Genomic DNA, 23,222 nt, shown 5'->3' with positions numbered 1-23,222 from the left:
ATGGAGATCCCCCCCCCCCAAAATTAAAAATAGAACCACCCTATGACCTAGAACCTGCACTACTAGGTATTTATCCAAAGGACACAAAAATGCTGATTCAAAGAGGCACATGTACCCCAATGTTTACAGCAGCATTATCAACAATAGCTAAATTATGGAAAGAGCCCAAATGTCCATGCAATGGAACATTACTCAACCATCAAAAAGAATGAACTCTTGCCATTTGCAACAACATGGAACTGGAGTGCATTACGTTAAACGAAATAATTCAGTCAGAGAAAGATAACTATATGGTTTTGCTCATATGTGGAACTTGAGAAACAAGATAGATGAACATAGATGAAATCATTATTACACTATATGTTAACTAACTTGGATTTAAGTTTTTTTTTTTTTAAAGGATGATTAGTTATAATAACATTGCAGTAAGGAGATACTTCTAGTAAAAGGTAAAGGGAGCTCTAAGGAATATAAGCGTAGCAGACACAAGGAGCAATCACTGTCTCTAGGGCTTAGATGGAGCAGCTAATGAACTTCCCCCACCCCAAGGGCCTTACCGAATAGCAGAGAAGTCAGTGTGGTGCTGTGCTCACAGACCTTGTGAAACTCCTCAGAAATTTGCACTCTAGGCTACTGTGGGAATTGTGATTGTGGGGAATTGTCTTGCCAGAGGCACTGCACTAGCAAACCAACCATGGGCGGTTTTAAAAGAAGCTCCTGACTACTGTTCTGGTCGCCATGAACAGCAAGAAGCAAGTGCCAGAGGAGCAGCCTGGACCACAGGACGGGGCACCACAGGACGGCAGCACTGGCGAAGGCTTGTATGCTCTATGAGCCACGCGCTGAAGTCCTTTGCAGGCAGAGACCTGCCAGGTGAGCACATGGGAACCAGGAAGGAAAGCCCCTTCCTGCAAGGTCTCTACAATGCCTTCTACTGACAAAGTTTAACATCATGTCTCTCAGAAAAGAAAAAAAAATTTTTAAAGGATCCAGATATCTTTACAAAGAGCGGGCAATGAAGAGTAAGTTTGCAGCAGAGAAGCAATAAATTGGGTAGCTGACACATAACAGAATGTATTTATTCATTTTCCTGCTGGTGGGAGTTTGGAATGTTTTCTGTCTTTTGTTCCTACAAACATGTCTCCCAATGCAAATATACAAGAAATATCTTTTCGGGCAGCATCTATCCTAAATGAAATGTCTGGGTTGTAAAATATGTACATCTTTAATTTTACTGTGAAACTGTTACAAAGTGGTTTTATTCTCCTATATTCCCAATGGCAAAGTGATCATATTATATAAGAGAATAGAAATAAGAAAGAATGGCAGGTTAGAGAAATACAAAGAATTTAGTGTTTCTAGAAATGGAGTGTGTCTATACATTTAGCATCAGATCATGTAAGGCTTGGGAAGGTGCACTAAGGAGTGTTACTATTTTCCTGTATAAAAAGCCATGTAGTGGAGCACCTGGGTGACTCACTTGAGCATCCAACTTTGGCTTAGGTCGTCATCTCACAGTTCGTGAGTTCAAGCCCCACATCAGGCTCGCTGCTGTCAGCTCAGAGCCTGCCTCAGATCCTCTGTCCCCTTCTCTCTGCCCCGCCCCTGCTTGCACTTTCTTAAAAATAAATAAAGCATAAAAAAAAAAAAGCCATGTAGTAAAGTTAAGCAGGGGAGAGCAGGTAAGATTTACATTTTTAGAAGAATTCTGGCCTAGGCATGCATGGATTGGAAGGGCATTAACACAGCAAGGTATCACAACCTGAATTTTTTCTCATTACACCTATGCCATGTAGAGCTTCACCCTCAGAAAAGACAAGACTTCCCTCTTACTCTTCACATTTCATCTCTTCTGCAAAGACTTCCGGCATGTTCGCCCATTCCCTGCTATGTTTACCTCTACCAGTCATTAGGGACAAGTCTTGATCATTACTGTAGCTCTGGTCCCTCTATAACAGAATGCAGTCTGTAGCAACCACTCCTTTGTGAATAGTCAGTAGCGTGCATAGGAAGTTATGTCTGGGAGATGATGTGTTTGGCAAATGGTGGGGCTGGAAAGTGGTGTGCTTGGCACTAGGATTTCAGCAATCCCTTGTAATGGGATCTGCCTGAACATGCCTACTAAAGCTTTTATTGATGTCAGTGATACACAGTCAGACCATACTGTAGGTGATGCGTGGGCCCTGGAACAAGGTGAACAACACCATTCTAAAATATGAATAAAACCCACATAGTGCTGAAAATTATGTGAATTTTCAGTTAAGTTGTAAGCATGCAATAAGCATCCCCCCAAAACTTTGTGCAATTGCATGGTTTAATAATGTATTTTGGCAACACATTATTGTTAATTGTCATTTACTGGAGGTTGTACAGGGACAGAAACACAGCTTTGGGAGACAGATTGCTGGGTTCAAATGCTGCTTCTTTTACTTGGAATATGACTATGGGAAAATTATTAAAACTCTCTTAAGTTTCTTAATCTATGAAATGGGTATTAAACAATATTTCATAGGGTTGCTGTAAGGATTAAAAGAGCTGGTACATACAAAGCACTTAGAACAGTGCCCAGCATATAATTAGTAATCAAAACATGTTTAATATTGTCATTGGAATGGTATTTCTTGCTTAATAATTTTTTTTAATACTTATTTATTTTTGAGACAGAGAGAGACAGAGCATGAACAGGGGAGGGCCAGAGAGAGAGGGAGACACAGAATCCGAAACAGGCTCCAGGCTCTGAGCTGTCAGCAGAGAGCCTGACGTGGGGCTCGAACTCACGGACCGTGAGATCATGACCTGAGCCGAAGTCGGACGCTCAACCGACTGAGCCACCCAGGCGCCCCAATAATTTTTTTAATTAATTTATTTTTGAGAGAGAGAGAGGGACACAGGGCATGAACAGCGGAGAGGCAGAGAGAGAGGAGACACAGAAGTCAAAGCAGGCTCCAGGCTCTGAGCTGTCAGCACAGAGCCCCGATGCAGGGCTTGAACCCACGAACAGTATGAGATCATGACCTGAGCCAAAGTCAGACACTCAACTGACTGGGTGCTCCGAGTATCTCTTAATATGGTAATAAGCATCACTTTTTTTTTGTTCTCTCTTCAGCATGATGATACAGTTGAATTAGAAGATACCTACTCTAATTTCCAACACTAAAATTCTGAATTATTGTTTATTCTTTTATATGCATCTTATAATTTGCTTATTGTTTATTTCTACCTACTATAGTTGTAAGATGTGTTTCACCAAATTGCAGTTATATATTTCTTGTTGAGTGTGATTTAAAAATGAGGTGAGGGGCGCCTGGGTGACTCAGTTGGTTAAGCATCCGACCCTTGATCTCAGCTCAGGTCTTTCTTTCTTTCTTTCTTTCTTTCTTTCTTTCTTTCTTTCTTTCATATTTATTTATTTTTGAGAGAAAGAGAGAGAGAATGAGCAGGGGAGGGGCAGAGAGGGGAGACACAGAATCCGAAGCAGGCTCCAGGCTCTGAGCTGTCAACACAGAGCCCGATGCAGGGCTCGAACCCATGAAATGCGAGATCATGACCTGAGCCGAAGTCGGATGCTTAACTGACTGAGCCACCCAGGCACCCCTCAGCTCAGGTCTTGATCTCACAGTCGTGAATTCACGCTGGGTGTCGAGCCTGCTTAAGAAAAGTGTTTTTTAAAATAATAATAATAATAATTAAAATAAATAAATAAATATGAGGTGAATTAACTAACTTCGTGAAAAGAAAATACACCAAATAAGTTTTACATTGATCTGGATTTTAATAACGAGAAAGTAAAATCATTTACTAAATTATACTGGCATGAAAGGATAAAGATGCTATTTATATTTTGGATAGCAACTTCATGATTATACTAAGGCCAAATTTCACTGGTTTATAAAATTGGAAAGACAATGCATGAACTTTAAAGATGAACTGTGTTCTTATGTACTTCCTCAGTGAAGACCTTTCTTTCTCATTAATCTCCTGGGACAATCTCAGAACCATAATGGATTCCACAGTGCTGAAGGCAGTGCTGCTACCGGCTGTCTGCTGTGCAGTTAGAGAAGAAAGGTGTATGTGTAAGGAGGCATAGAGCGGTTTCACAGCGCAAAAGTCAAGTACCAAATTGGAATCATATATATAGAAAAGTAAGTCAATATGTCTACTAACGTTACTTTTTTAGTCTCAGGGATAGTACTGTATATCTCCATCTTACTGTCATGGGTTATATTGATCTAAGGGTTAATGCCTTATACAATCGTCTGATAGGGAAGTTTATAAAACGTATACACTTTGGAAAACCGGAAAGGTTATTAAAAAGTCTAAAAGACATGGAATGCCATCTCTGATTATTAGGGCCTATTACCGTGATTTCTCACATTTCAATTCCTACACGATCCACTACATTTACTTGAGTAAATCAAAGCCTTCTGGGCATTTCAATAAATAATTTGGGGCTAACTGGGCGCTTGGGTGGCTCAGTTGTTTAACCTTCTGACTTCGGCTTAGGTCATGATCTCGCAGTTCACTAGCTCGAGCCCCACGTCAGTCTCTGTGCTGACAGCTCCGAGCCTGGAGCCTCCTTCGGATTCTGTGTCTCCCTCTCTCTCTGCCCCTCCCCCCACTCATGCTCTGTCTCTCTCTCCCTCTCTAAAAAATAAATAAACATTAAAAAAAATAATTTGGAACTATTAATAAATCAAATTCAATGCCAAGTAGTAAAATTTTCAAGTAATTTAAATTTCATTTGTATTCAATCTGAAAAATGTATTTTAATCAAATAATTTAAATTCAGTTCAATTTATATTCAATCCAAAATATACTTGAATGCTAAAATAAATTGAGATGAAGGAAGCAGTGAAATATGGAGAATACAACCATAAAATCAGAATAAAAGGGTGTGATTTAATATCTAGATGGATTGGGACCTACTAAACCTAAAAATTGGGGAAAAAATCTCAAAGTAAATGATGTAAACCACATGTAAACAGCATCCTGGGAAAAATATTTGCAATGAATATAACAAAGTGTTACCATAACTAGCTTAAAGGCTCTTTTAAATCAATAATTTCAGTATTAATAATTAATCTCCACTTTTTTCCCTGAGGACATATGTATGTATGTATGTGTGTGTGTTTACATTAAGAGGAAAAGGAAATAAAAGAGTAAGGATAAGAACATAAATCCAAGGCACAAAGTAGTGGGAATATGCATACCTAAACAGCAGAAGTCTTAACCTCTACCCTTCTTAAAGGTCAGCCACAACCTTAAGATAAACATAAATCTATTGCTCAGGAGAAGGAAACAGAGAGGTCAATAAAATGGCAAGTTTACATGGAGTCAAGAGGATTACTGAACAAGAATAAATTAGGAGAACATGAGGAGGAGGTCACATAAAAAGTTAATCTGTATAATACATTGGCCAGAGTTGAAAGGACCCCTATTCTAGCAGATAAACCTCTCAACAGATGCATTTCATCAAAAATTCTTTGAGTCTTTGGGCATCTGGGTGGATCAGTCAGTTAAGTGTCTGACTTCGGCTCAGGTCATAATCTCATGGTTTGTGAGTTTAAGCCCACAGCTGACAGCTGTGACAGCTTAGAACCTGAAGAACAGCTCAGACAGCTTAGAACAGTGCTGACAGCTCAGAACCAGAAGCCTGCTTTTGATTCTGTCTCCCTCTCTCTGCCCCTCCCTCACTTGTGCACGTGTGCTCTCCCTCTCTCTTTCTCCCTCTCTCAAAAATAAATAAACTTAAAAAAAATGCTTTGAGTCTTTCTTGTTTTTCATAGTAATAGTTGTAAATAATGCTTCACAACAGTTCATTAACCCCTTACAAACTTATGATCTATAAATTTGTTTTGCTCAGTGATTTGGGAATTTGTCTAAAGCACTACAACTAATTTGTACATCAGAATACTGATCCAGTGATCTGCAGCCTTTTTTACGATTCTATACCTATAACTCAGTGCCCATAGGTGGTTCTGCTGTTGAGGAGCAAAGTTACCTTCAAAGTTATTCAGACTGTTTTTTGGTTTGTGAACATATTTTTAACTTTAAAAAAGCTCACAAACAGCAAAAAAGTAGTTCTTTATAATAAAACATATATATACCAAATGCGTATAAAGCTTTCTAATCTAAAGGACATATTTTTGACGGAACTCACGGCTTTTTATTTGTATCAGAGAATATTTATTTTTAATTGCCTTTTAGGAAAAGCATCCAACAAATTGAAAAAAAAAAAAAAAAAAGGATTCAGGGAGCCTGGTTCGCTCAGTTAAGCATTCACTTTGGCTCATGGTTCCTGAACTCCCCCATTGGGCTTTCTGCTGTCAGCACAGAGCCCATTTCAGATCCTATCTCCCTCTCTTCCCCCTACCCCTGCTTCATGCTCTCTCTCTCAAAAATGAATAAACATTAAAAAAAAAAAAAAGAAGATGATCAGCATAGAGGATTCTGCTGGACCACAGAGGATGTTTAGGGCAGTGAGGCTACTCTGTATGAAACCATAATGATGAATACATTTTATTATAAATGGTCCAAATCCATAGGATGTACAGTACCAAGAGTGAATTCCTGGGTTAACTATGGACTCTGGGTGACAAGGATATGTCATTGTAAGTTCATCAATTGTAACAAATGCACTGCTCTGGTGAGGGATGTTGATAATGAGGGAGGTTATGCATGTATAGGGGCAGGGAGTATATGGAAAATCTCTGCACCTTCCCCTCAAGTTTGCTGTGAACCTTAATTTGCTCTAAAGAGTAAAGTTTATTTAAAAAAAAATATTCATGCAAGAATCCTATTGTAGCTAATAGATTTTAGGTTTAGAATGGTCACTGAAAAGCATATGTGAAGTCTGAAAAGCACATGTGAAGTCACCTTATGTGGGCTTGAAAATATAAAATCAAATAACGACATCAGACAAACTGATCTAATTATCTACCACCAGCTGGTATTTGTTGATGTTTCCTTAATAGATTAGGCGATTATGTAAATCCAGGCAGAAGAACTTGAACTTGTGTTTACAGTTACAATAACCTAATCTTCTATTAAGAGTGTAACACAACATCTTAAGTGTCTAGTCTTTGAAAATTCCACAAAAAATCTGAACAATTAAATTCAGACTGCCACATTATCCAGAAAATAAAGACCCTCACTAATGCTCATTAGGATGCCAAATTACAGTTACCAGTGAGTTCTGTCTTATAAAGCAACCAGCCTGGCTAATCGACTTTTCCTCTAAAATTACCATCATGAGAACATTTATAATGCTTATCTTATGTTCTTGTTAAATGGAGCACCTGGGTGGCTCAGTCAGTTAGGCAGACTCTTGATCTTGGCTCAGGTCATGACCCCATAGTTATGAGATCAAACCTGGAGTAGGGCTCTGTGCTGATAGCATGGATCCTGCTTGGTATTCTCTCTCTCCCTCTCTCTGTCTGCCCCTCCCTCACTCACATGCACTCTCTCTCTCTCTCTCAAAATATATAAATAAATATTTTTAAAAATCAAGAATAAGGAGGCGAACATATAAATTCCTTAGATGTAAATAAGACAATAAGAGGATTTTATGAACAATATTATGCCTATGCACTTGACAATTCAGATGATATTAACAAACGCCATGAAAAATATATCTTATAGAAGCTAGCAAAAGAAGAAATAAAAAATCTGAGTGGTATGATTTACATTAAAGATATTAAACTTATCGTTTAAAAAAAAAACTTCTCACAAAGAAAACTCCAGTGATCTCTTTCAGTGAAATCTTTCAAACATTTAAGAAAGAAATAACACAAACTTCAGCAAAGTATTCTGGAGAAGTAAAGAAAACTAATACTTCCCAACCCATAACTTTGATATCTAATTCTGCCAAGAGTATTACAAGAATTGAAAATTATAGCACAGACTCTAATATATATATTAGAGTATATATATATATGTATATATATATGTATGTACATGTGTATATACATACATATATATATACATATATATATATATAATCATTCTTATAGATGCAGGAAAAAAAGCATTTGATATAACTCAAAGCCTATTCACAATTTTTCAGTAATTATTAACAAAAAGTGAAATCTCATAGTGAAATTTCATAGATTTTCTAGAGAAATTTATGACAAATAATATATTTAATGAAGAATTTGAACGTTTTCCACGTAAGAATAGGAATGAAATAAGAATGTCTGCTATTTCCACTTCCCAACACTATTATAGATGACTTATTCAAAGCAATTAGACAAGAAAAAGAAATCACACTCCTTCAAGCAGTGAGCCTGACTTTATTTAAGATTTGGTAACCCAGGAAGCTGCAGTGCACTTATTTTATTTTATTTTTTCTCATTTTATTTTTTAGAGAGAGAGGGATAGAGTATGAGTGGGGGAGGGGCAGAGAGTGAGAGAGACACAGAATCCAAAGCAGGCTCCAGGTTCAGAGCTATCAGCACAGAGCCTGACGTGGGGCTCGAACCCATGAACTACGAGACCACAACCTGAGCCCAAGTAGGACGCTTAACCCGCTGAGCCACCCAAGAGCCCCTGAGACCCACTTCTAATGGTTCTTGTAGCTGCTGCATTTGGGTTCTTGCTATGCAGCATTATGGATAATGCCAGTCTGATTGATAACCTGGCTTTATGGTCTGAGTTTGTCCTAAATTTTTCTGGCCAAAAGTTGTTCATATTCGTTGGAGAGCAGATGATCAGGCTAATTTGGGCTGTTTTTCCTATTGAAGTGTTTACATCTATTTCTAATTGCCCAAGTAGTACTGACAGCAGTTTTATAAGCTTTTGACCACCTTCTGGTAAAAAGACTCACCAACTATTCCCTCCAACCACACTGATGTCAACCTGCAATTCATTAGTGTTTGGTAGGAGCAGAGTTGAATGGCATCACCCGTGATTTTGAGGTGCAAAAATTTGGTGGAAGCCAGGCATTGGTTGTATTATAATCCATGGTGTCGCCCAGATGGGTGTGTTGCTGCCTGTGTCCCGGCTTCTCACAGTATCTGCCCCATGTGAGGTGAATGAAATGAAAGTCCTTTTTAACCTTGTCAGTGCAAACTATCCTTCATGGGAATCTCTAAGCATAATAAATTATCCAATGCACTTTTGAAATTATTTTTTGATCCACTTTTTATTTCCAAAAAGGCCTGATATCTGTGATATTAGCATTTCCTTAGCCTAACAGAAGATACAATTTTTCAACTATACACTCTCAGATTTATGTTCATATTAGGTTTCTATCAAGCTAAGCCCATAAACCTTGGTGAATCCACATCTGTCAAATGTTCAAGAATTAGTCCATGATAGGAATAGATTTCTTCTAGTTTTTGGCAGGCTCATTGTTGGCTGCAGTAGGGAACTTAAGCCTTTTTAATCAATGTTTTTGTTTTGCAGGGGGTTCTTCCCACAGAAAGTTGAGGGGGAAAGGATGTCAGGAGTCAGTCAACTGCTCTTTGTTTTCTTCTCCAGTTGTACACAGCATATTTCTCTTTCTTTTTTTTTATTAAATTTTTTAATGTCTATTTATTTTTGAGAGAGAGGGAGACAGAGTGTGAGTGGGGGAGGGGCAGAGAGAGAGGGAGACACAGAATCTGAAGCAGGCTCCAGGTTCTGAGCTGTCAGCACAGAGCCTGATGTGGGGCTTGAGCTAGTGAACCATGAGATCATGACCTGAACCGAAGTCAGAAGCTTAACCGACTGAGCCATCCAGGAGCCCCAGTTTTCTCTTTCTTATTTGAGACGTTATGGATTTCTTATTTCTCTATATATGCATTCATCTTCCCTACTAATTTATAATCTCTGATTCTAGGAGTTTTGTCTAACTTACCTTTGAAAACTAGGTAACTTCCCCCTTTGGGGGAAGGGATTGAGAGGTTGTTATGGTACTCAGTAAAACGTACTCAGTATAGCAACTGCTTAACTACTATATTTATTATTTGAGGTAGGGATGAGATCACAGAGTGTGGTCTACAGGACTTTTATATGCTGTGTAAAGTGATCACAAATCCAGGAAATAATGGTGCAAACAAATGTTGGACAAATCCCTGTAAGGGAGCACACCATTTAGCAACACTATAAGGGGGTTTCCTGCACACATAACCATTTAATTTTTATTGAAAGATGAGAATACTAGAAAATCCTTCCTCTCTATGCTTCTGTAGAGGGTATGCAACCTGTTAAGAAATGTTTGAGGCAATTTTCCCAAAATTAAAATTTCTGGAAAAGTCCTCACGTACATATCTATATATATATCTATATATATATATATATATATATAGATATATATATATGTATATATAGTATTTACTATTTCCTTTCCTTAATCTCCTTAGAATACATTTGACTAGCATAATTGCTAGTCAAATAATGCTTCTGAAGCTTATATTAATTTACAATCCTATGTATTCAGTAGTTACTTTACCTTTTTTTAGTATACACTAGCTTTTATGTTTGGTTTCAACTTGATAATTTTTATTTTATTTTATTTTATTTTATTTTATTTTATTTTATTATTTTATTTTATTTTAAGTTTATTTATTTATTTTGTGAGAAAGAGAGAGAGAACGAGAATCCCAAGTAGGCTCTGCACTGTGAGCAGATGTCTAGCCCGATGCGGGGCTCGAAACTACAAACCACAATACGATGACCTGAGCCAAAATCAAGAGTTAGATGCTTAACCAATTGAGCCACCAAGGTGCCCCACAATTTGATAATGAAAAAAAATAATAATGTTTATTTATTTTTGAGAGAGAGAGGGAGACACAGAATCTGAAGCTGGCTCCAGTGCTCACTTCGACAGCGCATATACTAAAATTGGAACGATACAGAGAAGATTAGCATGGCCCCTGTGCAAGGATGACACGCAAATTCGTGAAGCGTTCCATATTTTTCAGAAAGTGAATTTAGAATAATAGTCATAAAATTAATCGCTGGGCTTGAAAACAGTATAAAGGACAGCAGAGAATCTATTGCTACAGAGATGAAGGGACTAAGGAACAGCCAGGAGGAGCTGAAGCTAGCTCCAGACTCAGAGCGGTCAGCACAGAGCCCGACATGGGGCGCGAACTCACAAACTGTGAGATCATGACCTGAGCCAAAGTCAGACACTTAAGCGACTGAGCCACCCAGCTGCCCCAAATAATTTTTTTTGCTTTCTTTTTAAAACTTTATTTAACATAACTATGCTTACAGAATACATTCATATTGGTTAATAGAATGCAATTTAAGTTTAACTTATCCTACACAATTTGGTCCAAAAACTTGGTACACAGTTTAAATGTTAAAAAAAAAAATTACAATCTGGTTTATTTTTCATCTATTACAAATGTATATAAAAGATACTCCCGTCAAAATTTCTAAAAGGTGATTTTTTTTTATTTTAAAAAAAAATTTTTTTTAATGTTTATTTATTTTTGACAGAGAGAGAAACAGAGTATGAGCAGGGGAGGGGTAGAGAGAGAGGAGACACAGAATCAGAAGCAGGCTCCAGGCTCTGAGCTGTCAGCACAGAGCCCAACACGGGGCTCGAACTCACAGACTGAGATCATGACCTGAGCTGAAGCCGGATGCCCAACCGACTGAGCCACCCAGGCACCCCTTCTAAAAGGTGATTTTTATTTAAACTTTCACTTTCAAAAATTCCTAGTAAGGTTAGATTATTTTCATGTTTATAAAAATAAGGCCTAAACTCCCACGCATTAGATAACTTAGTGAGACAACCTATAGGCAAGCATTGGTGATTTGTTAAGCTGTGATAGGCATCAACAAAACAGAGGCAGTATGGCACCTCTGTTAAAAATAATTTCCACAGCATGCACAGCATGATGACTATAGTTAACAATACTGTACTGCATATTTGTAAATTGGGAAGAGAGGTCTTAAAAGTTCTCATCATGAGACAAAAATTATGTAACTATGTATTGTGATGGATGTTAACAAGACTTATCGTGATCATTTTGCAATATATAAAAATACCAGATCATGTTGTAACACTTGAAACTACTATAATGTTATATGTTAATTATACCTCGATTAAAAAACAATTTTCTGGGGACACCTGGGTGGCTCAGTCAGTTCAGTGTCTGACTCTTGATTTCGGGTTAGGTCATGATTGTGAGATTGGGCCCGTGTCAGGCTCTCCACTGACAGCACAGAACCTGCTTGGGATTCTCATTCTCTCCCTCTCTTTCTGCCCCTTCCCCACTTGTACTCTCTCTCTCTCTCTCTCTCTCTCTCTCAAAATAAATAAATAAAATTTTTTAAAAGTAATTTTATTATTTTTTATATTTATTAATTCATAAATTTTAAAATTTATATTTTATAAGTATTTTTATTTTATGCATGTTATTAAAGATAATTCTGCACATAATTTTTGTGTAAATAGGTATTATCACCTTATATGATAATATAAGTGTGCACACACACACACAAATACACAAAGTATTTGGTTTAAAATTATTCATCAAGATACATAAGTCCACAAAATAGATTTTATTTTTACATGAACCAGTCATTAAAAAAATAGTCATCAAATATTTAAGGTATGAAAAACACTAGCAGAGTTAATTCCACCAACTATAACATATACAATTATTTAAAACCCAATTGAAATGCCTACGTGCCCTTTTTAAATATTTTTATGAGAAAGTTGCACAGTTCAGATGCGTTGGTTTTTCCATTTAATGTTTGATTGCTTTAACATAATCAGATAAACAATAGCTGGAGTTTACTTAGCAATTAGAAATTTAAAAAGTAGAGTAAGAAAACAAGTTTTAAAAATTGTGAGGTCAGAGGCGCCTGGATGGCTCAGTTTGTTAAGTCTCCAACTCTCGATGTCAGCTCAGGTCGTGATCTTGTGGTCATGAGATGGAGCCCTATGTGGCGCTCTGTGCTGAGCATGGAGTCTGCATGGGATTCTCTCTGTCTCTCTCTTTCTACCCCTCCCCCACTCATGCTCTTACTCTCTCTCTCTCTAAATAAATACATAAACATTAAAAAAAGTGATGTCAATCAAAAAGAATGAAATCTTGCCATTTAAAATGACATGGATGGAGCTACAGTATATTCTGCTAAGTGAAATAAGTCAGTCAGAGAAAGACAAATAAAATACTACATGATTTCACTCATATGTGGGATTTAAGAAACAAAACAGAGGAGCAAAGGGGAAGGAAAAATAAAGAGAGAAAGAGGCAGGAGTGGGAAACAAACTGTAAGAGATAGAGAACAAACTGAGCGTTGCTGGAGGGAGGTGGGTGGGGGATGGGCTAGATGGGTGATGGGTATTAAGAAGGGCATTTGTTATGATGAGCACTGGGTGTTGTATGTAAATGACGAATCACTCTGAATTCTACACCTGAAACCAATTTTACCATACATGTTAACTAAGTAGAACTTAAATAAAAACTTGAATGTCTTTTTGAACAACTTGTGCAAGTTCAACTTTCTTCCATCATACCCCAAAACAAGTCCAGATTCTGTTAGGGCATTAGTTCTCAAGGGTTGTTCTCTAGATGCTGTAAACCCTAATAAGCCATTTTTATACCTTTCTGTGTTATCTAATCAGCCACTTCCGATTCTTTCTGAAGACAATAGCCAATCTCAAGAAGTAGGCGTGACCTTAGGTGAGACTGACCATATAAAAAGCCCGTCTGTCCAGAGAGGACTTCTTTTACAGGGAAGACTGGCTGAGTTTGCAGCTTCCAGGCTTCAGGGAGCAGAGAGTTCCTACTGACCCTGATAGCAGCAGACCTTCCAGACCTTCCAGAGCTTCCAGAGGTAAGACCACTCAGTAGACCCTGGTGAGTATGGAATTTACAGTAAATATCTTCATGCCTACTTTCTCCTCTACAAATACTTTCAATTTAGCTGTTGTCCTGGTTGGGTCTTGTCCAAGCAAACAAACAGCTTTCCTAGTTATTTAAAATGACATCAAGGTTTAAAATATCTGTGTAACTAGAGCATTTGTAATATAATAATATTTATTATATTAAATTGATGATTTTTTATTCTTTTTTTTACTTAAAAAAATTTTTTTAATGTTCATATTTGACAGAGAAAGAGAGACAGAGTCCAAGTGGGGGGACTGATGGAGAGAAGGAGACACAGAATCTGAAGCAGGCTCCAGGCTCCAAACTGTCAGCACAGAGCCCAGTGTGGGGCACGGACTCATGAACTGTCAGATCATGACATGAGCCGAAGTCGGATGCTTAACTGACTGAGCTACCCAGGCGCCCCGATTATTTTTTTTTTAAGTTTTATTTGTTTTGTTTTTTGTTTCTTTTTAGCATTTATTAATTTTTGAAAAGCAGAGAGAGACAGAGCATGAATGGGGGAGGGGTAGAGAGAGAGGGAGACACAGAATCTGAAGCAGGCTCCAGGCTCTGAGCTGTCAGCACAGAGCTTGACGTGGGGCTCAAACTCAGGACTGCAAGATCATGACCTGAGCTGAAGTCGGCTATTCAACCAACTGAGACACCCAGGCGCCCCAGCGCCCCGATTATTTTTTATTCTATTATCTTATGTGTTACTAAGTTTTTTTTTAGGTCTTAGAGATTTATGCAGTTTTTATGCAGTTTCGGAACTCATAAAGCACCTGAAATGTTCAACATAATGTATATATGTAATAGTCTTTGTAGCCATCAACATGAAAGTTTAGTGTGCTGAATTGGTTAGAAACCCTTTTTTGTAAAAGTCCTACTATGCTCTCCTTCTAAAACCTTCAGTTTGCAGACTAGATTTAAAAGGCTCTTACCAATGGGTAAGGACTCCCAAGAAGTGGCATTGATCACCATGGGGAAATACCAAAAATACAGATGAACTGATCATGCTCCTCTTAACTACATCTCTGTACTTTCTAGTGCAAAAAGGAAATCCAAATACTTATTCCCTTTTTTGTTTGTTAAAAAAAAAAAAAAAAAAAGATTAATCATTGCTCGTTAGCACTGTGGCTTGAACGTTCACCAGTTCAAGATGTGAAGATGTTCTGATGATCTGAACTGACTCTGGGAAAAATCATTTTCCAAACTAGAAATAAAAGATAATTTTTACACTTTATTTCCTTTACAAAAAAAAATTTTTTTAATATTTATTTATTTTTGTGGGAGAGAGAAAGACAGAACATGAGTGGGGGAGGGGCAGAGGGGGAGGGAGACACAGAACCTGAAGCAGGCTCTAGGCTCTAGGCTCGGAGCTGCCAGCACAAAGCCTGATGTGAGGCTCAAACTCATAAACTGCGAGATCATGACCTGAGCCGAAGTCGGATGCTTAACCGACTGAGCCACCCAGGCGCCCCTAGACTTTATTTCCTGAAAGGAGGAGTTTTGCTATTAAAGTTAGAAGCACAAATTCAACTGCTTACAGTTGCAGGAGTCAAAGTTGAAGGCAACACTGATTAAATTAAACAAGCTTAAATTAAACCTAATCAGTTTTATTTATTTTTAGAAAAGTACACCTGTCAGTTTGGAGACAGTATACATGGAGGCTGTTAGCATAGAGATGAAGTGTCTGTGTGTATATGTGTGCCTGTGTTACAGTCATGAAGAGAGAGAGAAACACATGCAGAGAGAGAGAGTCAGGGTGGGGAGAGGGGGAGATTGAGATTCTATATAGGCTTCTGCACCAATCAGCTAAGAAATGTAACTCTGTAATTATCCTTTCACTCCCTGACCCAGTCTTTGAGGGGCAGTAGTTTAGCTCTGATTGGGAAATTGACTATTTGACATTTATTTATTTTTGAGAGGCAGAGACAGAGTGTGAGTGGGGAAGGGGCAGAGAGAGAGGGAGGAACACAGAATCTGAAGTAGACCCAGGCTCTGAGCTGTCAGCACAGAGCCCTACACGGGGTTTGAGTTCACAGACCGTAAGATCATGACCTGAACCAAAGTCAGATGCTTGACCAACTGAGCCACCCAGGAGCCCCAAGAACACTGTCTATTTGAAACCAAAAAGATGGTGAGGACACTTTTGTCCCATTTTTTCATTTGTAGCATAGCATAAACCCAACGTATCTATATCTACCATGCCTCCCTTTGTGCTGGAGTTAAATTAATAGGTGGATTAGATAGAGCTCAAGCAGACAAGCTTTTGTCTAAAGGCTTTCCCCCGCCTCATCAGGACAGAAGAATGACTTTCTCTCTCTCTCTCTCTCTCTCTCTCTCTCTCTTTTTTTTAAAGATGTACAGAAATATGGATTTGGACACCTTGCAAGCTTTGCAGAATGAACTCATCTGCTCCATTTGTATGAACTACTACATAGACCCTGTCACCATTGACTGTGGGCACAGCTTTTGCAGTCCCTGCCTGCACCTCTGCTGGGAGGAAGCCCAGACCCTGATGTCCTGCCCTGAGTGCAGGGGAATTTCAGAGAAATCAGACTTCAAAACCAATATTGCGCTCAAGAAACTGGCATCCCTTGCCAGACGGGCCAGAGTTTACCACGCCAACAGCTCCAATGAGCAGATCTGTGTGATACACAAGAAAGCAAAGGAGTTCTTCTGTGAGGCTGACAAGAGCCTGCTGTGTGGGCTCTGCTCTGAAACACCGGAGCATGTGGCTCATGGCCACAGTCCAGTCCAGTGGGCTGCTGAGGAATACAGGGTAAGTGATGGCTCTAGAGCAGTTTGGACTCATAGGCTTCTAAGTCCGAGAGAAAGATGAGGAAAATGATCATGAAGTTGATGTGAGTGGAGATAGTGAAGGTGGTGATTTTTCAATATAAATACCAAGACCAATATCCTTTCAGTGTGTTGACCAATTTTGACGCTATAATCATAGCTACGTTGAGCCTTTAGTAAGGGAAATTTCCTTAGAAACATTGTCCAAATCTGTATGTTTGATGTAATTGTGGGGTAAGTGGCTACTACCAGGAACACTGGCTTCTGATGCAAGCTTGATGCCTTCATAGTCAGGTTATATAAAAATTTGAGTGCCAGTTTCTCAGGAAATGGATAATATTATCTATAGACTACCCTCAAATCTCTATTACGTTTGTCACCTCTGATATCACAAATATTAGAATCAAATTAGATAATGCAGAGAAATCTGGCCACTCCATGCTAACTCAAGATTACTGGTTTCTCAGCCACTGACCTTTCCCATAGATAAGGGGATGAAATCTATAATATTATCTTCTGTGTTGCTAAAGCTCATGGTTATTTTGCAGGAGAAACTTCTGAAGAGAATGGGCTCTTTATGGAACATGACTCAAGAAATGCAAAATGATCTGAATCAAGAAGCTAACAAAATTCAGTCATTTGAGGTAAGAATGAAAATGTTCTATCTGTTTTTATGCAGATTGACATAATGGTGGTTTAGATTTTTGGCTACATTTAAGTTGCCAATTAAAGGATCATTTTTTTTTCCATGAAAAAGTAATGGTTTCAAATGATAGATCAGTAATCACAGATATGCAGGCCAATAAAAGCTAGTGCAAAGAATTCTGGTATATGGGATACCCAGGGCATGCGAGATATTCCTAGTCCAACCCTACAGGTTTAGATAAACCTCCTCAGACACTGAGTTTAAGAAAACATTGTAATAGGGGTGCCTGGTGACTCAGTTGGTTAAGCGTCCAACTCTTTTTTTCTTAATTTTTTAAAATATTTATTTATTTGAGAGAGAGAGTGAGAGAGAGACAGAGTGCTAGCTAGCAGGGGAGGGGCAAAGGGAGAGGGAGACACAGAATTCGAAGCAGGCTCCAGGCTCCGAGCTGTCAGCACAGAGTCCGACGTGGGGCTGGAACTCATGAACCATGAGATCATGACCTGATCTGAAGTTGGATGCTTAACCGAGTGAGCCACCCAGGCACCCCAAGCATCCAACTCTTGATTTTAGCTCAGGTCATAATCTCTTGGTTTGTAAGATTGAGTCCCGCATCAGGCTCTATGCTGAAAGCGCAGAGCCTGCTGGGGATTCTCTCCTTCTCTCTCTGCCCTTCCCCTGCTCCTGCGTGCTCTCTCTCTCTCCCTCTCTCTCTCTCTCTCTCTCTCAAAATAAATAAACTTAAAAATAAAATAAAACATTGCAATGAATTTGGCTGTGAAGAAGAGGAGAGCCATAGGGTAGCACCGAGAGGAAAAGTAGAGAATTTAAAGATCTGTAAAGTGTGGTGTATACATAAGTATTTTTAAACATTTAGAAAAATTAGACAAAGGAACAAAAGAAAAGGAGGTTCAGGTAAGAGAGGAAATAATTGATGGAGCATCACAGCAAGAGAGCCTGGGACCTCTTAGAGAGCTTGATTTGAACAGGGAAGGCATCTAAGAACATAGACAAAGGGTGAACATAAAGGACTAGCAAATATTCCAGACATTTGGAGATATGAGGTACGAAGTTTGTCAAGTACTTTCTCAATGACACCAAGGAAATAGGATTTGAAGGTTGAGGTTTTCTGTTGCGAGTGAGGCTAACCCTTTACACCTACCATCTCCTCAGGACTATGTGCTTTTAAGGAAGGTGATGATCAAAATGCAGTATCAGAAGATGCATCTGTTTCTTCGTGAGGAGGAGCAACTCCATCTGGAGACACTGGAGAAAGAGGCAGAGGAGATTTTGCAACAACTCCAGGAAAGTGCATTCAGAATGACCCAACAGAAAGCAAGCCTGAAAGAAATGTACAAAGAGCTGACTGAGATGTGCCACAAGCCTGACCTGGAGCTGCTCCAGGTGAGAAGGCAGGGTTCATCCTCAGAGACAGGAATCCTTTTTTGGGCAACGTTGCCATGACATTGAAATGCTAACAGCATATACCATTACTCTCAGCAAAGTCATGATGCTTATTGACTCCCATCATTCTGTTTGTCCAACCATTTATTTCTTCATATCCTGGTAATCTTTGGGAGATTTTTTCGCATTTAGGAGCTAACCTACGGCAAAATTATTGCTGTGTAATCAGAAGTACTAATCACATGGATAAATGATCCAAAATCAGAAAAACCTTATAACCAGAGGAAGGTTAGCTATGTTGGAGTAATTCTCAATTTATGTTCCCCTAATCCATTGTCACTCTCTGTTTCCCCCACTCCAGAAATAACTTGCTGAAGACACTGAGATTTTGCCCTCTGCCTAGGCAAGGGTTGTAGAATTTGGCAATCAATTTTACTGCACTCCAAAACTTTTTAAAATGTAATTTCTCTGTTTTGCTTTCGTTATCGCAAATGATCAGATCTCTTCTTGGGAATAAGACTGGGCTCTGAGTGACAGTGGAAACCTAGATCGTGTTGCATCTCTGCACAGCCCCTTCCTGACCTCCTTTCCTTAATATACCCTGAGGAACTCTGTCATGCTTTAGTTTAGGTTCCATTAAGGTAGTCTCTGATTGTTCCTTAGAGGGGAATGAGAGAAAAAAATACATTATTTAAGCAAACAAACAAGAATACTTAGAGAAGCAAAAAAACAAAACTCTTATGATTAACATTACTTTTTTTTTCCCTTACAGGACTTGGGAAATGTATTGCAAAGGTGAGTTTCCACTAATGGTTACTGATTGCTGAGCAAGTCTCTTGTTCTTATTGATAAAGTGGATGGACATGTTTTGAGCTCTTAAAATCATTCTCTGTGGCTACTTTCTGTTGTTGTTTGTTGTTGTTGAAGCTTATTTATTTATATTTGAGAGAGTGAGAGCAAGCACACAAGCAGGGGAAGGAGAGAGAGAGAGAGAGGGAGAGAGAGAATCCCAAGCAGGCTCCACACTGTCAACATGGAGCCCAGTGTGGGGCTCAATCCCACAATCTGAGATTGCGACCTGTGTAGAAACCAAGAGTCAGATGCTTAACTGACTGAGCCACCCAGGTGCCCCTCTGTGGCTACTTTCTATTTCTTTTTAAAGAAGCCTAAAGACCTTCTGCTCCTTGGACTCAGTTTTCTTTTTGTGTGGATGAATTAAAATATACTTCAAACCATGCAACATTCTGGGCTCTGTTCCACTCACTGCTCCCAAATCCTCTCCCACCTCACCACAGTAAAACTTACCGAAGGAATTTTTCTAAGGTGTAACAGAAGGGGTTCCTACCCTAGAGAGTTGGAGGTGAAAAAGACAAGAAAGACAGATATTCCCCAAGAATGGATAGGAGGGGAGTGTGATTTTGTTCCCAGCAGTAGTAATGATCTCACCTATTCCATCACAACACATCCGGTGGTAGACAGGGCCTCACAGGAAATGGCTTCCTGGTGCCCATTGAGGGGGGTCAGACCCTGGGGACCAAAGCTGCCAGGCTGAAAGTAGATTCTCTTGCTGGACAGAAAAGAACAAAACTGTCTGACTCAGTGGGCCCTCCCCTTTTAGACACTGAATATATCATTAGTGACTATGTGCAGACCGACCTCCCAAAGGCTTTGCCTGAACATTGTGCTCTCTGTAAGACCTCAGGATCTTTGCTTTGCCTGAGGTGGAATAGAGGGAGGGAATGATCCTCAGTAATTTGCGAAATAGAATAATATCTGAGAAGAATGGAGAAGTTGGAGTTTGATATAATTTAAATTTAGAAAAAAAGGTAAAGTAACGTTTCTCATATTCCCAAGAGTGTAGAATACAATGTATTCCCAACAAACCAAAATGGGAGAATTCTGATGAAAACTCTTTGAGTAAACACTGCTGCTTTTGTAATCTAGTGTGATTGACCTTTGGCCCAGAAGTGTAACTGATGTCATTCTTTACAGGACTGAATTGGTGCAGGTGCAAAAGCCTCAGCCCATGATTCCAGAGCTCACCTCGCATGGCATCACAGGAATCCTAGACATACTGAACAACTTCAGAGGTAAGAATCAGCCCTTTGGCAATCAGGCCTCAATTTCTCTAGTGGTTCTTGGGGATGATTCTCCTTTCTCTTTTAATTTTGTTTTTTCTGACATGAAGGTAGTGTATGTCTTTCCAAACTTATTATCTCTTTTCTCTCTAAATAGTCATGTTACAATGATAAAGACTAAATTTTCCAACTTATACTTTACTGAAAATGCAAAGCACGATACATATTTTTTAGTTGTTTCTGACACAAACAGAGCAAGAGAAGAGTAATCAGGTTGGTCGTGTAGTTATGAAGAGCTAGAATATTTAGTTCTCAGAGTAACAATCAATATGTATGTTTATTCAGTTTACTCCAGTCTTGAAAGTTTTAAATATGGCATTGGTGGCTTTTAATTTTTTCTATATTCCAAGTGCCTTTATCAGGCATTGTACAAAGACTATTTATTACTTATAAAATCAGAAAGCTTTGACAGAGAAAGACCAAAATTGTCATTGGCAGAATAATTTTAATGTTATGAGAGCAATCTCAAAGCCACTGAAAGGCAAGGGATGTGTGAACAGGGCTGAAACAGAGTGGGCCCACAACAGAGAGTAGGTCTAGACAGCAGAGGGCTAAAATTGGCATTTGACTAAATCCAGGGTCTGAACAGATAATGTAAAGCCACAACATTCTTTTCAGAAGCTTCTAAACTAAGCATACATGGATTTCTATAAAATTTTTGACATTTGAAAATGTCACAGGTACCAGTTATATGCCAGTCAATACCCACATAATAGCTAGGTGCTATTTATTTATTAAATAGTATTAAAGATAAACAACACAGGAAGAGTTTTCTGAAGTAAAGACAAAAAATGAGGTGTGTCCTGAAACAAATTATCCAGACTGACATCAAATGACTGCTTCACACAGTTCACAATATGTCTGGATGTTTTTCCTTTTTCTGTATGATTTGAAGGGTTTCTGTGCTATAGAGGCAGTCACAACTCTTGCTCTTCATAGATAAGCCATCTGAACTCTCTTCACTCTTTTGTATTTCCTTGAAGGAGGGGAAATGAAGAGGTCATTGGTGGGTAGAAAATCTTTGCCCCTCAGGACATGGAAACCCATTCACTGACCTAATTTTTGCCTCTCTTTGTAGTGGATAATGTGCTGAGTCAGGAAGCCACTGGTCACTACATGTGCGTTTCTGAGGATGCTGGAAGTGTGATGTTTGGAGTCACCCATCCTGGTGTGTACAGAGAGCCTGAGAGCCTGGCGAGCTTGGCAGCCTGGGGACCTCAGGTCTTCACCTCTGGTAAACATTACTGGGAGGTGGATGTCACATGCTCCCCAAATTGGATTCTGGGAGTCTGTAAAGATTCCTTGATGAGTGATATTGATATCATTAGTGATCCTGAGGCAGCATTTCTTCTGTTTTCTTTGAAGATACACAATCGTTATAGTCTCTCCACCAACTCCCCGCCCTTAATTCAGTATGTGGAAAGGCCTCTGGGTCAGATTGGAGTATTTCTGGATTATGACAATGGAACTGTGAGCTTCTATGATGTTTGCAAAAGTTCCCTCATATACAGTTTCCTTCCTTCCTCCTTCTCTTTCCCTCTGAAGCCATTCCTTTGCTTTGGTTCCCTCTGAAAAAACAAGTTTTGTGAGCATTTATTTGATGAATTCCCATGTCTGAGGAAATTCCTATCATGAAATCTTTTCATGTAAAACAACAGGATAATAAGGGTCTTTGAGCACACTGACTTAGGGGAACAGAATCATTGTACGTTTATAAAATGGCATTAACTATGTTGACTATATAAATTTGTGTATTAAATTTTCTTTCAATAAAAAATTGTTTATTTTGGAGCATTTTCTGGAATATAATCAATGCCTTCATTTCTTTCTTTCTTTCTTTATTTTTATTTTTGTTTTATTTTTTATTTTTTTAAATTTACATACAAATTAGTTAGCATATAGTGCAACAATGATTTCAGGAGTAGATTCCTTAGTGCCCCTTCCCCCATTTAGCCCATCCCCCCCTCCCACAACCATTCCCGGAACCCTCAGTTTGTTCTCCATATTTATGATTCTCTTCTGTTTTGTCCCCCTCTCTGTTTTTATATTATTTTTGTTTCCCTTCCCTCATGTTCATCTGTTTTGTCTCTTCAAGTCCTCATATGAGTGAAGTAATATTATTTTTGTGTTTCTCTGACTAATTTCACTTAGCATACATAATACCCTCCAGTTCCATCCACCTCATTGCAAATGGCATGATTTCATTCTTTTTGATTGCCAAGTAATACTCCATTGTATATATATGTATATATACCACATCTTCCTTATCCATTCATCCATGGATGGACATTTGGGCTCTTCCCGTACTTTGGTTACTGTTGATAGTGCATGGGGGTGAATGTGTCCCTTCAAAACATCACACTTGTATCCCTTGGATAAATGCCTAGTATTGCAATTGCTGGGTCGCAGGGT

General features: G+C 38.8%; 1 protein-coding gene and 1 non-coding gene across 2 annotated transcripts; both read left to right on the top strand.

Moving 5' to 3' along the window:
* Positions 1-781: 781 nt before the first annotated feature.
* LOC102958057 (tripartite motif-containing protein 64) lies at positions 782-22,591 on the top strand. Its single transcript, XM_042958533.1, has 8 exons — positions 782-873; positions 13,574-13,785; positions 16,183-16,605; positions 17,171-17,266; positions 18,442-18,672; positions 19,445-19,467; positions 20,665-20,762; positions 21,889-22,591. The coding sequence occupies exons 3-8, from the start codon at positions 16,183-16,185 to the stop codon at positions 22,380-22,382; spliced, it is 1,365 nt and encodes a 454-aa protein (XP_042814467.1). The 5' UTR covers positions 782-873; positions 13,574-13,785; the 3' UTR covers positions 22,383-22,591.
* LOC122231657 lies at positions 10,795-10,901 on the top strand. The gene has a single exon (XR_006208901.1). It is a non-coding gene; the product is annotated as a U6 spliceosomal RNA (small nuclear RNA).
* Positions 22,592-23,222: the final 631 nt, after the last annotated feature.

Source organism: Panthera tigris, chromosome D1 (genome assembly GCF_018350195.1).
Source record: "Panthera tigris isolate Pti1 chromosome D1, P.tigris_Pti1_mat1.1, whole genome shotgun sequence".
NCBI classification, from domain to species: domain Eukaryota; kingdom Metazoa; phylum Chordata; class Mammalia; order Carnivora; family Felidae; genus Panthera; species Panthera tigris.
The sequence above is the reverse complement of the archived record's forward strand: the minus strand, read 5'-3'. Positions and strand labels throughout refer to the sequence as shown.

Coding starts and splice junctions, on each gene's coding strand:
- LOC102958057 (XM_042958533.1), top strand. CDS start 16,183: ATGTACAGAAATATGGATTTGGACACCTTGCAAGCTTTGCAGAATGAA. Junction 16,606..17,170: donor GGGCTGCTGAGGAATACAGG/GTAAGTGATGGC, acceptor GTTATTTTGCAG/GAGAAACTTCTGAAGAGAAT. Junction 18,673..19,444: donor CTGACCTGGAGCTGCTCCAG/GTGAGAAGGCAG, acceptor TTTCCCTTACAG/GACTTGGGAAATGTATTGCA.